Genomic DNA, 22454 nt, shown 5'->3' on the forward strand with positions numbered 1-22454 from the left:
CTGCCAGAGAGAGAAAAGAGAGGGTATGTTTGTTCTCACTGGAGGAAGAAATAGCATATATTTGGTAGGTAACAGCTCCCCAAAAGCTTTGGTAAGAGGAAATTTTTGTTTTCATTAGTCTAGAAAGTTCCGTGCATTAGGGGGAAACATACTTGCATACAACAGATGTACTTTCTTTTCTAAAAGATCAATTTGTTTACATTCTAGAAATTATGTCCAAATTTGTGTATGCGATTCTAGAAGTTCCTAAAAGAACAAAGAATGATTTTTGTTGTTGTTCATGTTATTAGAATCATATTCAGTCTTTTGTACCATGGGACATAATTGTTATTTTTAAAATATAAAATAGGACTAGGGGTTTGCTCGTTGATAGAGTGCTTTGTACCCTGTGTGAGGCCCTGGGTTCTATTCCCAGCACCACAAAAATTAAAAATTAAAAAAAAATAGAAATTAAACTGAAACAACGTCCTTTACATAATGGACATAAAAGTCAATTCATTGTTTGGAGTGAGTCTTGGTGTAATATTAAGATTGCTTATCTTTTCATTCCACATTAAGAGTATTTAGACTCATGATTTTAATATAATACTGCAGAGAGACACAATTCCCATGATTCTGTATATAATAGGCATCTAATGTTGATCTGAATAATTGATTAGTCCAGCCAGGCTTTTCTAACTAGTTGTCAGCTTCTCAACATAAAACCTGAAAACACTGACTGTGAACCTACAAAGCTTTTACATTTATTCATCTGTTTTTAATCTAAACAAGGTACTCAAGCACCTAAAGGCATTTGTTTGTTTATCTATTTTGAAATTGGGACAAACCTTCAAACACAAGCCCTGAGAAATTAAACTCAGACTATTTACCTTAGAGTTTTACCTTCTAAATAATTTTGGACTGAAATTCAGACTTTTAAAAATAATTACATATACCTTCATTGAAAGATTAAATAGTCAACAATTTTTCTACCAGGTAAGATTTCCAAAACTGGCATTTCTAATAGTTAGTTTAAATGAGACAATAGGTTACAAATATCAATCAACAATGTAAAACAGTGTTATGACCTTAATGTCATTTTATAAGCAACTTCATTTTTATTGGTTTATGTACAAATATGGTAGGGTAGAATAAGAAAAAATTTTTAAAGACATTATACAATAGTTTAACTTACTGTATTTCTAAAATTCAAATCAATTCATTTGATCCAAAAGAATTAATGCCATTTAATGAGACCCTGTCTCAAAATACAATTGAAAAAAAAGGGCTGGGTATGTACCTTAGTGGTAGAGTGCTATCGTGTGCAAGGCCCTGGATTCAATTCCCAGTATGGCAAAACAAAATCAAAATGAAAGGAATTAATTCCATCTGTGTTTTAAGTAACAATATTATTTGTTATCCCAGTAATTCTCAATACAGTACTCAGTTGACATTTCCTTTAAGTTCTCCCAACACTTTTTAGTAAGTCATACATTGAATATGAGAGTATACACAATTTTTTAACCAATTCAAATGGTGAGAGAAGAATTTTAATGCATTTTAAGGATTCCTGCAAAACCTCTAATTGTCAATGGATAACAAAAGATTGAGTCAAGTATTCATGATGGGTCCCATGTATCCCTAGGACCTACTAAGCAATATGAAGTTCAGATTTCCTTACATTTTTATAGTTTAATTTAATTTTATAATATTATAAATTTAATTTTATAGTATTCTTTTTTTTAAATTTTTATTGTTGGTTGTTCAAAACATTACATAGTTCTTGATACATCATATTTCACACTTTGATTCAAGTGGGTTATGAACTCCCATTTTTACCCCGTTTACATATTGCAGAATCACATCAGTTACACATCCATTGATTTACATATTGCCATAATTTTATAGTATTCTTGATCATAGGCTTAAATATTTATAAAGTATCAGTAATATGCCAGGTATCATTTTTGGACTTAAATCTTCCATATGAAGAGTATAAAGAAAATTTCTTTTATTAATTTATTTATTTGGTACTGGAGATTGAATCCAGGGATGCTCTAGCACTGTGCTAGATCCTTTTGTGTTTTATTTTGAGACAGTTTAAGTTGCTTAGGATTTCACTATGTTGCAAAGACTGGCCTCGAACTTGGTGATACTCCTGCCTCAGCCTCCCAAATCTCTGGGATTATAGGTGTGCCACACCATGCATGGCAAAATTATATGTATTCATGATTATAAATCTTTATTTATTTGTAGTACTAGGGATTAACACAGAGCCACTCTATCACTGAGCTACAGCCTTTTTTTTTTTTTTTTTTTTTTTTGAGACTGGATCTTACTAAATTGCCCGGGCTGGTCTCAAACTGAAATCCTCCACCTTGACTTCCCAAGTAGCTAGAACTCCTGGTGTCCGCCACTGGACCCCATTACAAATTATTATTTATTTATTTAAATTCTTTGCCATTATGGGGATTGAATCCAGAGGATTGCTAGTACTGAGCCGCACCCTTACTCCTTTATATTATTTATTTATAATATTTATTTTTTAGGTGTAGATGAACACAACACAATGCCTTTATTTTTATGTGGTGCTGAGAATGAACCAGGGTCCCACCTAGCATGGCCCATGCTAGGAGAGTGCTCTACCGTTGAGCCACAATCCCAACCCCTCCTTTTTATTTTTTTGAAACAGGTCTCACTAAGATGCCCAAGCTGGCCTCAAACTTGCAATCCTCCTACCTCAGCTCCTGAGTAGGTAGGCTTCCAGGTGTATTACACACAGCTCCTAAATCTTTAAGTGTTTCCACTAATCTTATCCAAAGCATTTGTAGTTTTGAAAAGCTTCGTAACCTAGGATGTGCAGGTAGTGGATGTCTCTGCTCTCCCTGTGTAAGCCCTCGAGATCCTACCATTTTCCCCATGTGGCATATATGGTGAGTTCAAGTGCATTTCTGCATTGCTCAAGGGTGATCCTAATAGTTTTCTGAAGCTCAGAGTTAAGGGGAAAGTGAGAAATCATGACTTAAGGAGAAATTAATGTTTTAAAGATAATGTTTAGTGTATGTCAGTGAACTTGATCATGGAAGGGCGGAAATCATGTGAATAAATAGAGGGTTTTAAAGCTTGTTGATACAATATCTAAGAATGTTCTTCCATGTTATAGCTAAATGAAGCCCATTATGTGGGCTTTCAGATAAACTCACAAAGCTCTTGTTCATGTAAATCTCATAGATCTGCCATCATTCTCAGTGAATAACAAGTCATATCATCCAATTTCTTTAACAGTGCATTAATCCCTTCCTAGTAACCTCTCTCTGCTTCATTGATTTGATAATACAAGAACAATCAACATTTTTGGCATAACAAAAACACAGTATGAGAGTGCAAACCATCCATAAAGTGTAACAGGAAAACAGAAGCACTGAACAAAGGGAATCCAAGATTTCTAGGCAAAAAATAATACTGTGATTGAATACTGTGAACACTGCTAAAATCCAAGTTAAAATTCTGTCATGGGGCCACACTCTGAGCTGCTTTCTCTGAGATCAGATGGTTAAAGATGAGAAGCAGACAGAAGTCTAGGGAACTTTGCCCCTAATGGCCCCTCAGGCTAGGTTCCTGCTGATGGGTCCCTAGTGCTTCTGCCTACTGGGTTTGGGAGGAGGACATTCAGCAGAATCCCAATGCTGTATTTGATGTGTTCAGTAAAATGCTTAGGTTTGGCACAGAGTCCTGGATAGACAGTCAATTCTCAGCACAGCAGAGGCCTCCTGAGGTGGAAATTAGGTGGGTTTGGAGTCAAGACTTGACCTCTAGTCCCAGATTGCCACATGCTACTAGGAAAGTGACTTAACTCTCTCCACTTTTGTGTCCTTGCCTATACAATAGGGGTAGAGTACAGCTTACATTATAGATTGCACAGCCTTAGAATCTGGGGACACAGAGATGAATTAAAAATGGTCTTGGGTTGTGGCTCAGAGGTAGAACACTTGTCTAGCACATGCAAGGCCCTGGGTTCGATCCTCAGCACCACACAAAAATAAATAAATAAAATAAAAGTATTGTGTCCAACTACAACTAAAAAATATTTGTTTATTTGCCCTCAAAGAGGCAAGTGCATCTGTATAAAATTATGAGATCTAGTGCTATTTTTATGGGGGAATATGCTAGAATGCTATTTCTAAACTGTATCTCAGCATCACCAAAGCAAGAATCACATTTCACAAAGTCAATATAAAGAAACATGCTAAAGGCCAACACATTTATTGTCCAAGCTAGCAGATATGTTTTTTCATGTGCATCTAATATTTCCTCGAGAGTTGAACATAACTCTCTGAGATATCTTAACTGTATTTTCTATTGAGTGTAATGTAAGTTAAGCCCTATCCTGTCCCTAGTCACCTCTGAAGGACAGAGAAAGGAGAGAAGGGAGTGGCATTCTAACCCTTAAATGGCTTGTGAGTCTGTCTCTCTAACTACTTGGTAAAGATACTGAAATGCTAATTAGGGTTGGGGTGGAGAAAAGGAGAAGAGCCGGAAGAGTCCAGTATGACTCATTTACTGTTAAGTGACTTTCAGCCTGCCTTTCATTAGTATGCCAAACAAGTCTTATTTATGCCAAATAATTAAGTCTATTATTAATGGAAAGGTATAAGGGTGGAGACAGAATGACTTCCGCAAACTTTTTTAGAACTAAAAAGTTCACCTAATTGCATTACAATATGGTGAGTGCAATAATAGAAGTCCCCCAAGGAGGGTGAAATCTTACCAAAGTCCTCCTTTCTTTCTGTGTAACCTTGACCTTGGTTAAAATTGGAGCCACACAAAGGGCAAATTTGTCTTTGATGATGTAGCTGCCTGGTGATTATTTGGGTGATTTCTGCCATTTTGCTCTGACCTCCCTCTACCTGCAGGAGGTACACACCCCTCCCTCTTGTAATGAGATGTCCCTCCCCCGCCCAGCCACAGACACTGCTACTGGGCACACATGCACACACTTCACACTAAAGCCTGCTGTCCACAGAGGCTGTGTCTGTGCCTCCATTTCAGAATCCCTTCTTGTGAACTTTGAGGGGTCTTTTTCTTTTGCTTCTCTCCCTCGTGGTTCCCATTCTACTTCTTCTAGTGTCTGGTTTTTCATCCCTTGCTGATATTTTAAATCTTCCCCACTCTCCTGGCTCTCTTCTGTCCACTCGTGTGTGCAAAACTGCCCTCTTATATAAGCACACCTAAGCACAGCATCTCCTCATACAGACACCTGGTCTGTCACCACCCTGCCCTTTCTGCTCCTGGTAACCCTCACCCCCCCACCCCCGCACCTTCATGTCTCCACAGCCAACCCTTGAGAGTAGAGTTCTCATCTGGCAGCAAAAAGACCAGTTTCTAAGTGGGGCACATCAGTATTCTTTTCTGAACATTTTCCCCCTGTGAGGTTCTTTCCCCTTTATCTTTCTAACTCTTTTCTGGGGGGGGGGATCCCAGCGATTGAACTCAGGGTTCACTGAGCCACAGCCCTATTTTGTACTTTATTTAGGGGCAGGGTCTCACTGAGTTGCTTAGCGCCTCACTGTTGCTGAGGCTGGCTTTGAATTTGTGATCCTCCTGCCTCAGCCTCCTGAGCTGCTGGGATTACAGGGGTGCGCCACTGTGCCTAGGATCCCTAACTCTTGAACAATAGTTTTCTAAGTTTCTGCTTTGGTTCCCTTTTCTTCTCACTGTACACATTCTTCTTAGTGGCGTCACCTACAAACAGTTATGCCATTCCTGTCTTCCAAGCTCCATGCTAGCATTTTGGATTGCTTGCTAAATATGGAAGTATTCATCAGCTCCAAGAAGCTTCCTTTTGCCCTCCTTTTTTTTTTTTTTTCTTTTATATGCTCCCATGCTCCCCTCTTTCCAGTGAGTGCCTGTGTTTTCTGATTTGACCGGAGGAGGGTCTGAGTTGTTGCAGGAGGGAGACATCAAGTGGTTCTTGACAGATGTCTCAGAAAGGAATCTAAAGACACATCAGATCTGAGCAAAGACTTCGTTAGGAAAGCAAGGATTACACTCTTGAGGGGAAAGAGAGCGAGTGTGGGTTTGCTTCCTGGTGAGAAGAAGGCCTTTGGTTAGAGGTGTTAATATTTATAGAGGGACAGCAGCTAGGACGGAGCTAGAGGTGGAGCCAAGGTGGGGTCACACAATTTTGACCACAGTATTCCTTATTCTTGGGCATTGTTCTCATATTACAGACTCTCTGTGGGCAGGGTCAGGGACACAAGGCTGTGGGGTGGGTTATTCAGGAGTTGCTTGTTTTGTATTCCAGGAGTTCATGAGTGTTGTTTGGTACTGGGGATTGAACACAGGGGCACTTTTTATTTTGAGACTAGGTTTCTCTAAAAGTTAGGGCTGGCATCCACTGCCACTTGCAATCCTCCTGCTACAACCTCCAGAGTAACTGGTATCGCAAGTGTGCACCACCATTCCTGATGGGGTGCTTCTCTTTCAGGGGCTCAGTGTAACTTTCTTTCTCGATAGGCCCCAATTCCTACCTGAATATCATTCACAACTTTACATGGCATCACAGAAAAGTGAAGATTTCACAACCTGGTATTCAGGCATCATCATCTTCTAAGCCATCGGTTTGACAAGTCTAAATGTAGTCATGGGACTACTGGGGCAAAACTGGGCACATCTGATAATCGTCATTATACTCCTTTTCTCTTTTTGCTGCTACCCCATTTCTTCCTCACCCCTTACTCATTGCTGTCTTCTTTCCCAAGCTCTAGCACAGAGATCTGAACTCAGTCATTACCCCACCAAATTTTTGACTTGTCCAAAATTCGTTTATGATAATATGGAAATGCTTGGTATTGATATAAAGCAGTGGATCCCCAAAACTTTTGGTGTCAGGACACTTTGTGCTCTTGAAAATGATGGACACCAAAGACCTTTAATTTGTGCAAGGCTTTCCGAAATGTTTTTGCAAGCATTGGGGATGGAACCCAGGGCCTCACTCACCTGCTATACCACCAAGCTACACCCCCAGCCTCAATGTGCGTTTGGACCATCAATATTAATGAATTAAGAGTTAAAACAGAGAGATCGTTAAAACCCAAGAATTCACAAGCACACATTCCATCTGCTTTCAGAGTAATGATGTCATTGCATCTCTTGGCCTCTCTATACTCCTGAGAGGTGGAGGGTCAAGAGAGCAAATAACATCTTGGTATAATTGAGAAAATAGTTTTAACCTCTTAGATCCCTGACCACACTTGTCAAACCACTGATTTAAATATTATCACTCTCGTGGCATTATCTACTCTTCCACAGGGGTTAAAATCTGATGCAAACTGGAGAACTAGAACCAACCTTCTCCCACCCCACCACCCCCATACTCCCCAGTACACCCTGGACCTGGTGCATCCTAGGGAAGCGCTCTACCACTGACCTCCATCCCCCAGGCCCCTAAACTGGAATTTTTAGGTCAGCAAGTATGTGGAGTGGTGAGAGAAACCCCTACGGAAATAGAAGCCCTTCTCAGAATCTTAGGGTTTTTCTGCCAATGGTCCTCAGGCTGCTTTTCTGGTGGGGCTGGTAGCCTTGCTAAGGCTGGGGGTAGCTCTGGGAAACAGCATGGATATGTGTCTAAGTCACTAACAAAAGGACCCAGCTTTTCTCTACCTGTCCTTCTCCCCACAATCTGTGCTCACATTCACACCCCCACACCCCCGTGGAGCACGGTAGAAGTTCCAGAGATCCTGGTCCTATGTGACCTGGTGCCATCCTACCTTGAGTTGCCTTTAAGGGACAGCAGGTCCCCTAGTATTCATCTCCCTGAAGTCAGGGTCCCTCTGGGCCTGTATGACAGCTATGGTTTATCTCCAATTAGCCCCCAAGACAGTAAGAGAATTAGCAGCGTGGTCATATTCAGACAAAAGCCTGGCGTTGGCACCCTGTTTATGAGCATTTTGCATTGGCTTCTTCTTTTCTTTGTCATTGGATTGAGCTGGAGTTGGGAGCTAGTTCTGACTTTGAAAGAACAGTGATGTTCACTAATAAAAGCTGTTATTTATTGAGCCCAAGCCCTGTCTTACACTCTATTTATACAGTAGCTCAATGATACCTCACAACAAGTGGGGACACACAGAGGGGGCATCAGTATTAATTACAATTTGACTGAAGTGGAATAGACTAAGGCTCAGGGAGTTAAATCATGACCACGTTCACCCAGCTCTTTTGGCCCTGGGTAGAGCTGGGTTTGCATCAGGCTTGAGTCCATAGCTCCTACCCTTGGCCACTGTGGCATGTGGTTCAATGCCATTCCTGTGCCTAAAACTTTAATGCATGAGTGTGTGAGAGATACTTTACTCACACTTCCACACATGGGAAGAGGGCATCTAGCAGCTGCAGTTTTCCGGAGCTTTTTATTCAGTGTCACGTGTGACTGTCAGCCCTGCTGCAAGGTCACCTTGTTAGACACACAGAGTCAACAGTCTTTGACCTGCTGAGTCACAGTGCACATTTTAACAAGGCCTCTGGGTCAATTGTAGGTGTGTTAAAGTTTGAGGAGCATGAATCTCGAATACAGTTGCTTCTCCCTGAACTTTTATGAGAGATTTAAATAAAGCCACTAGTAGGACTTCCTGCTCAGAATTGTTTGGCACCTTTATTATACAAGACCAAAAATACTTCTTAAAATAATATGCTTTAAAACCTGCATCGATGTCATCTATAACTTCAGACATAATATACTAATTCTGCAAGAACTCCTAGTCTCTAAAAACAACATGCTATATTCTGGGGGTGTCATCTTTGAGGTCTGCCTGCAGCGTGCTTTATTAAAAAGGAGCAAAGACCTTTAAAGGTCTCCATTCAAGAATGTGGTTTGTGGTGGAGTCTAATTTGTACTACCGGGCAAAGGTCACCTAGAGGAGCTCGTTAATGTACTCACTGTGGGATGAGATCAATCTCCATACTTCACCATATTGATCTGAAAGCTCATTGGCACGTCCCTCCTTGAACCACTCAGCTCACGTGTGAATGGAGATGGATCTCTTTCTGAGCCTGAGCATTCTACCAGGGCGGATGTTTTCTTTTCCTTTCTTACTTTTTTTTTCTTTACTTCTTTTAGTCCTAGAGATCAAACCCAGGGACAGTCTACCACTGAGCCACATCCTCAGCCTTGAGGACTACACTGAATTGCTGAGGCTGGCCTCAAACTTGCGACCCGGCTGGCCTCAAACTTGCGACCCTCCTGGCCTCAGCCTCAGGGGTTGCTGGGATCATAGGCATGTGCCACCATGCCCAGGCATGGAGTGGATATTCTCTTGTCCTCGCTTGGGCGTCTCCTCAGGTTCCTGCTGTTAGGATCTTGTAGTTGTTTATCACTTAGAGAAGAGATTTTTAGTAGAAATAGATTGCTTTTTTACTATAACCAGTGTCATTTTTCATCTGTAGTTTATGTAAATCGTGTGTTTTTCAAAATAGGAATTAGATTAATCCACATACAGTCAGATGGCTTTAAAGTGGAACATATTGATGTTACTAAAGCCAAGTTCATGTCTTCATTACAAGGTATCTACTCACTGCTGGCATTAGGACCCAGCATGAACACACACACACACACACACACACACACACACACACACACCTTCCCTTTGCCAGAGCTCACTAACATTCCTGTATAGATATGATGATTGCCCAGTGGCAAAAACCCCAAGGAGGTGGTGGTGGTGTGTTGAATCCAGCTAGTATAATTTAGTGCACTCCTTCCTCGAAGTAATGATCCATGTGAATTCTAGAAATGAGATAGAAACAGGGCAACAAGGCAAACATTTTTCATTTTCAAAAAAAGTACAAATTCCAGATTCAAATTGATCCAAGTCCACTCTGATTCCTCTAACTCTCAGATGCGGTTTCCAAGAGACACTTTGGGTATCGGGGGACAATGGCTCAGGCCCAACCTCGGTATTTCCGTCACTCTGGTGCAGGCCCCTTGGGATGAATTTCCTCTTCACCCTTGAAGCCCTTCTACCCAAGCCCAGTGCTGTGCACGGCCACAAGCAGGGGGCCTGAATCCTGTGGGTTTCTCCTAGGCTTCATTTCCCCTACTTTCCATTTTGCCTGGAGAAAGTGTGTGAAGCCCAAGTTGGAGGCAAATATACCTGGACCAAAATTTGGCAAAATGGCAAAAGAGCCCAGGATCAAATGGAACTATCATTTGCCTAAATATCTTGAGAGGAGAATCTAGTCCATCCTGTCACCCCATACAATTAATTTGTGGATTTTCAAAATTATGAAGTCAGTGCAACCTTTTATTTCTAGACTGCTTCTCCATCCTGATTTTATTGTACCCAGAAACAACTCATTCCTTCCTCAGTAGGTCCCCATCCTGAGTCATCTTCACAGTTTTGCCCCAAATAAGAAGAATATCTTTAATAAGATTTTATATCCAAATAATCCCAAAGTTCTGTTATTTGGTATCTATGGATTTGTATTTTGTAGTCTGAGAGAGGACCTTCTAATTTATTCCTAAATTGCAAATTTCTTTATATTCAAAATAGATTAGATTACCATTAATGCAATTTACAGGAAAGAAATTGGGACCGTATTGTATTAGCTTTCTGTTGCTATGACAAAATAAATGAGGTCATCAACTTCAAAGGAGCAAAGACTTTTTTTTTTTTTGACCCAGTCAGTCACTGTGGGACCTGCGATGAGGTAGTATCTCTTGACAGCAGGAGAGAGCGCCACTTCATGGCCGTCAGGAAGCAAAACAGCCCTGAAGCTTCCACTACCTCCCAGTAGCACCATCAGCTGGGGGCCAAGCCTTTAGCACTTGAGCCTTTGGAGGATACTTAAGATCCCAACCATAGCAATTATAATTAAAAATTTTAAAAAAAATAAAGATTGTTCTTTATTCCTAAATTCAATTGACAGAATAAAGATTTCTGGGCTAGGATTCAGAACACCTGGATTCCCATCCATTTGCTGGCACCTGAGTCACTTCAGATAAACCACAGGCTGCCCACCCTGAGTATCCTCTTCTGTCAAATGAAATAGTTGGATTAAAGTAGCCACTAGAGCCTTTCAGCGTTGAGCAAAGCACCTACGGTGAACTCTGCATGTAGGATATGTAGGTGTGAGTCTGTAGGATATGGGGGTGGGGTCTTCCCGTCCAGGTAATGGGAAGGGATGCCATTCACAGTGCCAGAAAGAGACAGGAAGCTTGCTAAGAATTAGTATTGACACGCAGTGTTTTAAGCATTGGGATGAAATTCCCTGATATATCCTATTGAGAAATGTCACAATGCAAAAATTGTCTGGTTTTCCTGAAAATAAACTTTCTGCACTTTGAGGCCAGATTTTGATTCCTTGGGCTCTGCTCCATTGCCACCCCTTTCTGTGAGTCCATTTCTCTGTATCCCTGAAGGCAGAGACTGACCTACACTTAACACTGGTCCCTGAGTGGGGGTGGGGGGGGGTTGCACTGTGTGAAGGAACAACTCCTCCCATGTCTCCCAGGGGAATCTAGCAGAGGAATCCTCCCAGGAGCCTTTGTACCCAGAGAATTCCCATCACTACACTGTCCTTGGGGACCTCTCCTTTACTTCTGCCCTAATTTGAGTTGTATTTTTGGTGAGTGATATTTAGGCCACTGGGTTTTGTTTTGTTTTTTCTCCTTTCTTTGGCCAACTGCCCGATTGAAACAGTCAGCTAAAAAGGACCCAAGGACATTTTAGCCTCTAAACATTTTTTTTTAAAGGCTGTGAAATGCAGTCTGTGGAGGAAGAAGTTGTGTTAAGTGACTTAAAGCACATAGAACACACCCTGTAGAATATCCCCCACCTTACCTCTTTCTTGTCCACCCTGCCATCCCAAGATGGGTTCACCCATCACCCCAACGTTGTGTCCATCTCACAGTGTGCAGTACAGCCAGAACCTTCCTTAATTTAGGACTTCAGATGTCCAGAGGATGGGCCTGCTTCACACCTGCAATTCTCCTATGGCTGGTGGTGGTTTTTTTTACCCGTTAAGTCTGTGTCTGGAAAATGAGAATTATACGCACAACTTCATCACCTTATTATAAAATCATTGCCATATTCGCAAATGCTCTCTTGACATTCCAAGCCAACCAGCGTAAAATGTGCCATGCTTAGAAGGAATTTGCTTTCATTGCTTGAATATTTTCTGCCAGGTCAGACATGCGAGAACATTACTTTAATTACACATAGGAGATTTCTAAACCGGAGGACAGGAAACAGGTAGTGTTCATAAATGAAACGATACCCAGCCAGAGAAAGCACTGGAAAATACTTCACATTAATCAACTTGAAAATATTTCTTATCTAGATCATCAGCTTATTTACGTTACCTGGAATTTTTTCCTTTGTATTTGGCCTTCTTGGTTATTAGATGTATATAAATGCTGGAGGTAGATTCAGTATTTTTAGGGTGTGTGCTGTGTACTAGTCACTGCGGGGACAAGTTTACAGTCATCTCATTTGGTGAAAACAAAGCTGTGAGAGTAGCTGGGGTCTGGCCCAGTTGAGTTCCTCACCCAAAGTCACATGGTAAATGAGAATGCCCAGGCAAGAGCCTGGGACCTCGCACTCCACAGCCATGTTTCCTTACAGTGGTTGAAAGATGCTACCAGTAATGGTGTGTACGTTCTCTCCATTTGTGGACTGTCTCAATTTATATCTGGAATAAAATAGACCACCAGTAAGTTGTGTTCTAGGGCCCAACTCTCCTGACTCCTCTTAACATTTGCCACATGAAGGGCATTAAAGGAACTCTAAAGCTAAGCATTGTAGCTACCACGAGGCTGTTGTTGGAGCCCTCCTTGACAATCTTACTGACGGGTTTCTCAGGAGTCCTGCCCCAGGAGAAGTTGTTTTGCAAGTGACTGTCTTGATTTTTATCTCATTTGTACTCCACAATTCATGTTAGTAGTGGTGCTCCAGCTACAGGGAACCAAACTGTGGCCCATTTCTGACAATGGAAGCAATGCATAGGGTGCTTTATTTGGGGGACTGGCCCTAGTCTTGGTTTTGATTTGTTTCCCTACTTTTCTTTTAGCTTCATTTTTCTTGTATATTTTGTTATTCATCTAATATTACATGTATATATTAACTGCTATAAATTGATTTCAAGTCTAGTTTTTTTTTTTTTTTGAAGTATGTATTCAATTTCTTTCCTTCTTTTGCTGTGCAGGGCTGAACGCAGGGCCCCAGGTTTATGAGGCAAGCATTCTACCACTGAGCTGCCTACTCAGCCTCATTTTCTAATTATTTCATACAAAGTTTAAGACTTTGTATGCTACTTGGTGCACTAATTAGCTTGCATTAGTGTGTCTGGTTTGTTCAACTCAATCATAAGGTCCTTGAGGATATGGACCAGGTCTTATATTAATTCAAGTCTCCATTACACCCAGCAGTAATATAATTATTGTTGGTGGTGGTGTATCAATAATCTGACAAGATAAATGACTACTAGGTTAACCATGCCCTTATACCCCCCCACCCCCAAAAAAGATCTTTTTATATCAGTCCCACAAAATCTGAGGCTGGGTTGGCCATGAAGCTCATCGATATGATAATTTTTATGGTTCTTTACTTTGCAGAATATTGCATTCATGGCATTATCATAGTCAAGCTAACTGAAACATCATGTATGTCAGTGACAGATCTTAGGGGAAGTGTGGACATAGCTAACCTTCAGTGAATGGAAGAGACCTCCTTTTCTTCCTGTCTCTTTGCATATATTCATGCTTTGACTCTCAAGCAATGGAATGTGATTGATTCCATTAGCCATAAGGAAAAATAGTCTCATTACCTTTTACTGCCCACCATCGTCAGGCGGTAAGAATTATATGTGGGGCTATATGTGGTAACTGAAGAGAAAGAAAAAATTCTACTAGGATAGCTGTTTGAAAATTTCCATTTGATCTCCCCAAATAGGCTGAAATAGAATTGTAGCTGCATATTCTGAATTTATCAAACCAAAAGATAAATTTTAGTCAGTTTTTTATATTTGTCTTAAAACCATTTTTTAAAAAGTCTCTTGCTGAAATATCAATCAATTATAATCTTTTGGTTTGATAAATTCAGAATATGCAGCTATAATTCTATTTGAAAGAGATTGGTTAAATAATATACCTGGTGATATATTTTTCTATATTCACCATTTATATATGCTTTGCAGTCTTTTTTTTAATCTGTAAACCTCAAAGATGTTTCATATATATGTAACCATTTCACATGTATGTAAATACACTCTTCAGCATCCACACATTTTTATATAAAGTAATATCACATTTTACATCTGGGTGAAATTAGTTTTCCCATGTTTATAAACATTCTGAATAAGTAAAACTTCCCCTCTGGAAACATTGAATTTTGAATAAAATTTTTAATAATTTTTGATGAATGCTCTCTACCAAATTACAGACATCCCCGATTTCTTTTTCCTTTTCTATTTTGAGGTGATGGGCATAAAACCGAGGGTCTTGCATACACTAGGCAAGCGCTCTACCACTGAGCTTCATCCCAGCCCTTCCCGACTTCTTACATGAAGGGTTTGATGAGCCTGCTGCCAAGAAACCCTTCTGGTCACGAATGTCCTCTTTTGTGCCCTGAGTGTCAGAGTGGTTTCCTTAGGGGTCCTATGGTCTAAGGTTCTGGCATCCTTACTGAGTGATTGTGCATTCAGCTGCTCAAGTAGCGGACTGGTCTGTTTGATTTTCTGTCTACTCCTCCTGCTGACAGCTCTCCTACATTTTCCCAGCTGCTGCTCCTCCTCTACCAGTGAAGAACCAGTGCCTGGTCAAGTAGGGAATCATAATTAGTCCATAATTAGGGTTCATTGTGAATATAAAATCAGTTCATGCATTTAAAGCTTTTATTCTTTCTTTATTCATTATTGTTTTTAAAATGTGTTGACATGAGGCACAGAACCCTCTCTTCTTCTTAGGCTTTAGAAAGCTGCCAACAGTAAACCTTTAGATGGTGCCTGACAGCACTAAGTGTTTCCTAACAGCAGCAATAGCAGCAATAAATCACGAAAAAACTGCCTACAGAAAATAGGCAATGTTGCCGGGCTCAGTGGCACATGCCTGTAATCCCAGCAGCTCAGGAGGCTGGGGCAGGAAGATTGAGAGTTCAAAGCCAGCCTCAGCAACAGGGAGGCACTAAGCCACTCAGTGGCCCTGTCTCTAAATAAAATACAAAATGGGGCTGGAGATGTGGCTCAGTGGTCAAGTGCCCCTGAGTTCAATCCCCAGTATCCACCACCACCAAAAAAAAAAAAAAAAAAGAGAGAAAGAGAAAGAGAAAGAAAGAAAGAAAACAGGCAGTGTTTACTAGAGGATTAGTATGTGATGGGATAGAAAGTTGATATGAGAAAGGAACTTCAACAGAAAGCTTCATCTTATGACTTGGCAGACGTAGAAAAATGCTGATCTTCGCGTGGCACACCAGTGTAAACAGAGCAGATTGCCGCGGTCAGAGGCAACGATCCTCAGCTTCTGGCTATCCCAGATCACCCTTGGCTTGAGGATCAGCAGGCCCATTGATAAATTATTGCTGATATGCGATTGCTTGGGAGCTCTGGTTTGGTGGAGATCTCCAAAGGAAAGTCTAGGGAATACGAAAGAGGTTCATGTCCAAAGGAATAAATGAACAGAGTAGGTAATATTAGTAACTGTGTATATGATGGATCAGAACAAGAGGGAGGAGCATATTGACCATCTCTGGTCAAGTGGGGAAATACCTGGATTTCATTTGTAGTGATTCTGAAGAATCTTCCAATCATTTTCTATTTGTTTGTGTTTTTGTTTGGTTTTGATCCAAAAGCTATTCTAATAGGAACCATTGAGGGGGGAAAATGTTTGATAACCTTTATGGAGGGGACTAGTGTTCTTGACCTAGATGGGAGGGGAAATGAGTGAAAGCCCTAGAGGGGTTGATGGGAATGGAAAAGAAGAGGCAGATACCAAGTAGTTAAACCTCCTGCTCCTGCTTCCATGTCTGAAAAGTTCAGAACCTTGGGGCAGGGAGCAGGGGGACTGGAATGAGACAGACCCTTTGTGGCTCTATGGGAGAAACAGAAAGGAGGCAGGACAGCTCAGTTCCTGACTGAGTTTGGTAGATAGGTTTCTGTATTGTGGAACAAAGCAGCCTGGTTGGAAAGTACTAGAATCACGTCCAGGTCCCTTGGAACAGGGAAGAACTTCTGGTTATAAATCTATTCGGAATTGCAACAATTGACTGGAGAGTTTTATCGTCTGTTAGTTCTGTTGTACCGTATTGTTTTTCGTGCTTGTTTAATCATTGTTAATGTGAAATCATTTTTTTCTTGGACTTTGTAGCAGTTTATTATAGAGGTTTCAGATAATCATCAGTGTTCTTCATAAAAACAGTAAAGGAGTGAAGTAGTAGTGTGTCTGTCTTGCTCAGACTGGCCTCTCATGGAGCATTGAGTTGTTTTCCTGCAGTGCTTGGGGTTGAATCCACCGGTGCTTTACCACGGAGCTACACCCCAACCCCTTTTTTTATTTTGAGACAGGGTCTCACTAAGTTGCTGAAGCTTATGATCCTCTTGCCTTAGCCTGCTACGTTGCTGAGATTACAGGCATGCACCACTGCATCCAGATGTCATTGAGTTTTGTTAAATTGATTTGGATTTGTTTGGGTTTTTGGTTTTTTTCCCTCTCTTCTCTGTTTCTGAATATACCACTACCAATGTAATCATTATCACAAAAAGAAATGGTGATCTACCTCTGGGATTTTTTTTCCCCTTCTTCTTGCCAGAAAGAGAAATAAATTGAATACCTGGATTTCATTTGTAGTGATTCTGAAGAATCTTCCGATCATTTTTTATTTGTGTTTTTGTTTGATTTTGATCCAAGAGCTATTCTAATAGGAACCATTGAGGAGGGAAAATGTTTGATAAGTAATTCTGCAAGGCAAAGGCCTATCACACCCTCCTCTGACTCTCCCCTGAAGTCTCCCCAAGAAAGAGACTCAGGTAAAATGCTCATGAGTTTCTTGTGCACAATGGGTTATAAAAAGGTACTCACACCTGTCTCCTCTCAAAGGTAGAGATCATATTTTAGTCACCTGTTTCCCTCACTTTTTTTTTTTAACACCAAGTTGAATAGTCAGAAATATGAAATGGGTTTATGACCACTTTAACTATCAGACCATTTCAGCAGAATGTTTTCTAATAATATTTTTCTTAAAGCTTAATTACAATGATTCATGATGTCAGTTTTCAAAAACCCCTGCAAGAGGGAAAGTGAAATAGCTGAGTCTCTGGACTGTTCAAAGGTAAAGGGAGGGGAAAACAGAGAGGTTTTGATAAGTTGAATGTGAGACTGAGAAAGATCCACACATTTTTCTTCTCATAATTGTTTGCTAAATCCACTCTTGGTATGAGAAAGCACACATTTCTAATGATTAACGTTCTGGGTTGTGGGAAGTTGTGCCTGATAACAATATGAGACTTGTATTCCTTATGCTCTGGTCTATAATACCAATATAAATAGTTTCTCTGATAAATAACTATGTTTCTGAGATAAGTCCTTCCTTTTATTGCAGCTGATAACCCAGGATTATGTGAGGTAGTATTGGCTAACTATTAGTGAGAGGTTTTGATATGTAAGGGCATTTGTATCCAGTTGGTCCCCCTCCTGGGTTCCCCAAATGCAACTCCAAATTGCTCATTACCAGTATTAGCATCCAGAGAATTGACTTAGAAGGAGTGGATTATTTTTCCCCCTCTTCCTCTTGGCTTCAATCATTTAAAATATGTTTTCTAAAGAAAAAATATCTTCAAAATTGCCAGCACTTCTTATGCAGGGAGAGGGAGCAAGCCAGCCATCATACTTACCTGTCCTTTTATTCATAGCACTGCATAAAAACCATGTCATACAAAAGCCCTGCAAAGCTGCACACTCACCAATTTCAAGATAACATAAAATATCACATAATCAATTATGGAAAATAATGAAATGGAATGTTGGCGTGGAAAACCTCCTCAGAGAGTGTTCAAACAAGGAATCAATTGCTCAAGAGGGGTGTTGAAATTACAATCAGTCAAGAAGTCTTTACCAAGGGCCAGCTGTGGGTGTGAATCTGCAGGGCACGTGTGCGAAGGGTCAAAGTTAAGTTGCTGGTGTGTTCACAGCCATGCACTCATTATCATGCCACAAACACCAAGGGAGGCGCTTGCTTATATGGTGGGCTTGGATATACAGGGAAAAGGTGGAAATGATCCAGTCATTTTTTTCCCTTCATTTAACAAGCATGTATTAAGTGCCTCTTCTCTTGCCAAGCACTAAGGAAGGCACTTTTTGATCTGCAGCTTCAAGGGAAGGCAGACAGATAACCAATTGCAGTACTTTGTGAAAACAGAGAAATCATAGGAAGCCCTCTCTTGGAAACACAGGGAGAAATAAGGACATGACCAGCACAGCATATAAGACAAAAAAGTGAAGTGCTAATTATAGGAAGGAGATGGAGTCCATTTCCTCTGTTCTGGCAATTTCCAAAGAGCAGAACAACTGGGAAACAGGCAGATTGGCAGTGTAGCCTCAACATTCTAAAAGGCTGGGAAGCTAAGTTCTTGTAATTTTTTTACATTAGTTGTGGCACTTTGTTACCAGTACTATTTCTGTCACATTATGTATGCAAGATGGGGAATGGGGTTGGGGACGTAAATGAGGAGAGGCCTCCAAAAAACAGGCTTCTCAATGTTCACTAAACTTTTCTTCTTTTCTTCATGGCCCCCAGAGTCTCCTATCTCTTTCGTTTTTCTATCTACAGCACAGGGATAATAAATTTTCTTTCTGTCCTTAACTGGAATCCCCTTTATGCATCCATAAATGGACATTGGAGTCTATATTCTCCACCCATCTGGAAATTCTGTGCAGCATTAACGTGTGGTTATTGTTTCTGGAGAGATTATCTCAAAGTACAGTATTTTGTGCTTCCCTGAAAAGAGCACTAAAGAAATAACCTAAGCTTCATATCACAAGAAGAAAAAAAATGATTGCAACCAAATTGCCATAATAGACTGATAACTTTCAAATAAGAGACTGATAGTGATGAGAATATAATAAAACTCAGAAGCCAAGTGCACTTCGTTTTTGAACCCACCCTTTAGCATCTGAGAGACAATTCCAGGAATCTGCTCTGGGTGTGATGACATGCGTGTTGCTGGGACACCAGGCCATGGCTTAGTGTCCTGCTGGGGTCACCTGTTAGCAGAGAACAGTTAGGTAGATCCACATAAGCTGCTGCTCAGAGCCTGACCTGGAACAATCCACAGTGCTCCGGAGATGTTCCTCTTAAGAAGGACAGGAACTCCCACGGTCAGCTAAACTGCTCACCAGGGTTTGGGTGTCATCCTCCCCCACAGGAAGAATCACATAAAGGCAGGGACTGTATTTACCTTGTTCACTGTTTTATCCAGGGCCTGGCACTTAGATTCACCCTAAGTGGCTCTCAAATCATCATCATCATCATCATCATCATCATCATCATCATCATCCACAGGGGTGGATGCATTTTGTGTATCACAGAGCTGCATGATAGCTGCAATACATGCAATTACCTTTTTTTCTTTCGATTCGGAACTATGTGGTCTGTCAGCTGGGAGCCGTTGTTTGTTGGTTCTTCATTTGTGTATCACTGTAGATTTTCACCAAGGGCTCTCTGTTTATTATCTCATCTTCTCGTCATAACAAGACCCACTTTATACATTTTTAACCAAGAAAACAAGGCTTGAGAATTATATGGTTTGGCCAAGCCCTCATAGCTGGAATCTGTAGAGCTGTGGCCTCAAATCCTTGTTTCTCCTCAAAGCCTCGGTGTTCTCCTGAATGTGTTCACTGTGTCCTGGTCCAATGGAAGCATAGTTCACCACAAGGTCTGACCACTGCTAATGTATCAGTGGCAACTCTCTGGAGTCCCATTGGATGGCAACTTAAAATGAATTTGTTAAAGTGAATTATATTAATTTGACTTCGAAAATTCTAGGACCTCTTGATGTGATTTGGAGACGGCGTATAATTTGAGCAGGAGAAAGAAAATTCTTCAGGCACGCCCCTTTGTCTTTCTTCGACCCCATTTTCCCACCTGAATATTGAATATAACGATACCAGTTCTAACTGGATAATGCAGAAAAACTCTTTAAAAAATTATACAACATGTAAATGTCAGGCTTTGGTGTTTTTTCTTTGATTTTACTTTTTGGTTCTGGAGACTGAACCCAGAGACACTTCACAACTGATCTACATCCCCAGCCCCTTTTTACTTTTTTTAATTTGAGGCAGGGTCTCCTTAAATAGCGTAGGGCCTCATTTAATTTTTGAGGTTGGCCTTTAACTTGTGATCCTCCTCCCTCAGCTATGAAGTTGCTGGGATTACAGAAATGAACCACCATGCCTGGCTTTTATAAATGCTAGGTCAATCAATATCCAAACATGGGCACTGGATTTGGGTGTACAGCAAGGTTTTTGATTGGTATATATTACAACAGGAAGAGTGAACTGTTACAAATAGCCATGGAAATGGATCCGTTTGCTCCCCATATTGAGACATATATGTGGACTCTATATGAGACAGATGTGTATTTGTGACTGAAGACTACAGTTCCCTGGAGGGCAAGACATGAGTAAAATGCCCATTATAAGCCAGCATTTTTGATCTTCATGGTGATCCAGATAAAGGAGAGAGTAGTTGTTGACCTGTTTTTTTGGATAAGGAAACAAATTTAGAGAGTTGGTGGGGAAATCATCTAAATCATAACAGCAGATGCAGGTTAACACCAAGAATAGGCGTGTGATGGTTCTGTCCAGGGTCTAGCACAATTAGGACTGTCAGTGAAAACCCGTGAAAAATAGTGGCAGTGTGCTCCTATCTACGAGAGTCCCGTGGACTGTCATCCTAATTTTTGTTTCTATAAATCCTCTCATTTTGGCAGCTTGCTAATGTTTATATATGATTTCCAGCTCAGTTTAATGTGTCAACCTTTAGATCTGGCTATTTGGGGTCATCTCATGGGGTGTATGAGGACAGTCCCAGGCAACCGTGCCTCTCACAACCACTAGCTCTATTCATGCTAGATGGACCAACCTAATGGAGTACCTCATTGATCACAAGTACTTGGCATAAGTATTTGTTTCCCATCAAGTATTTGTCTAAACAAAAATAAGCATTTTCAGGAGAAGTGATGTAAATTCTGAGCATCAGTACCTTAGTGAATACTGGTGGAGATTTCTTTGCTTATTGTTGTTCTCTTACGTGAAAAATTTATGCAAAAACACAAAGGTAGTAAATAACTGCCCTCCCCCCTTTTTTCTATTACAGGTTGATGACCAAATGAAGCTGCTTCAGAATTGTTGGAGTGAGCTCTTAATCCTCGACCACATTTACCGACAAGTGGTACATGGAAAGGAAGGATCCATTTTCCTGGTTACTGGGCAACAAGTGAGTGTAGAGACCAAAAAAATAAAAAAATAAAAATAAAGCGCATCTTTTTATTAAGCATGTTCAGCATGGCAGGAATTTAACTAGATCAGAAGCACTCTTGTGCTTTGAAAGGGAGAGATTGGCTGCCAATAATTTAGAAAAGATGACTTGGTGCACTCAGTTCCTGCTCTGATGATTACAGATAAACTTGTAAAAGCAAACATAATCATAAGCATTCTGCTGCTTCTAGTCTGCAGGGATGGAAAGTTCTGCTTCTAAGGGTCAGAACAATTGCTCAGTCAAACTCGGTGATTAGTACTGTTTTTTGTTTTGTTTTGTTTTTTCCTCGAGCTTCTACATTAGCCTAGTATACTTGTGTGTTATTTAAAAACCTTATAAATTGTAGAATCCTTACCTTTGTTGGAACAGGTTGATTCGAATGTCACATGTAGTTGAAATATTCGACATAAAGGCCAGTATGGAAAAGGGACAGGAGTTCCAGTTTTCAGGAGCCAGATGTCCAAGAACAATAGAAAGGAAAACATAACCATCAGGCTTTTACCCCTATTCTGAATAGCTATTTTTTCAAGTAAGAAGGAAATATTGAGCCCTTTACAATGACACACTCCTGTAATCCCAGCTACTCAGGAGGCTGAGGCAGGATAATATCAGGGTCTAGGCCAGTCTGGGCAATTTTTGAGACCCTGTCTCAAAATTAAATGAATAAATAAGTAGGTAAATAAGGGCTGTTCGTGTCACTCAATGGAAGAGCACTTGCCTAGTATGCACAAGGCCCAGGTTCCATCCCCAGTATTGCAAATAAAATAAAAAGAAAGAATATTTATTGAGCATCCTACTTGGTGCTAGTCACTATTTTGAGGCTTTGACCTGTTTCCTGTCCTTGTGGAATTTTATGCTATAGCAGGGAGAAGCTAATAATTAACAATAAATAATCATGATAAATTGGGAATGTTAGAGTTGAAAGTATTATCAAAGTAAAGACCTCCTACCCTCCCC

The 22454-nt window shown here is 40.6% G+C and overlaps 1 protein-coding gene across 1 annotated transcript in view; it reads left to right on the forward strand.

Moving 5' to 3' along the window:
- Positions 1 to 22454, forward strand: part of Nr5a2 (nuclear receptor subfamily 5 group A member 2) — a 121861-nt gene that overhangs the window by 43538 nt on the left and 55869 nt on the right. Inside the window, 1 exon segment of the mRNA XM_048809598.1 lies at positions 21336 to 21455. Coding sequence (XP_048665555.1) covers positions 21336 to 21455 — 120 coding nt within the window.

Source organism: Marmota marmota, unplaced genomic scaffold, assembly GCF_001458135.2.
Source record: "Marmota marmota marmota unplaced genomic scaffold, marMar, whole genome shotgun sequence".
NCBI lineage: Eukaryota > Metazoa > Chordata > Mammalia > Rodentia > Sciuridae > Marmota > Marmota marmota.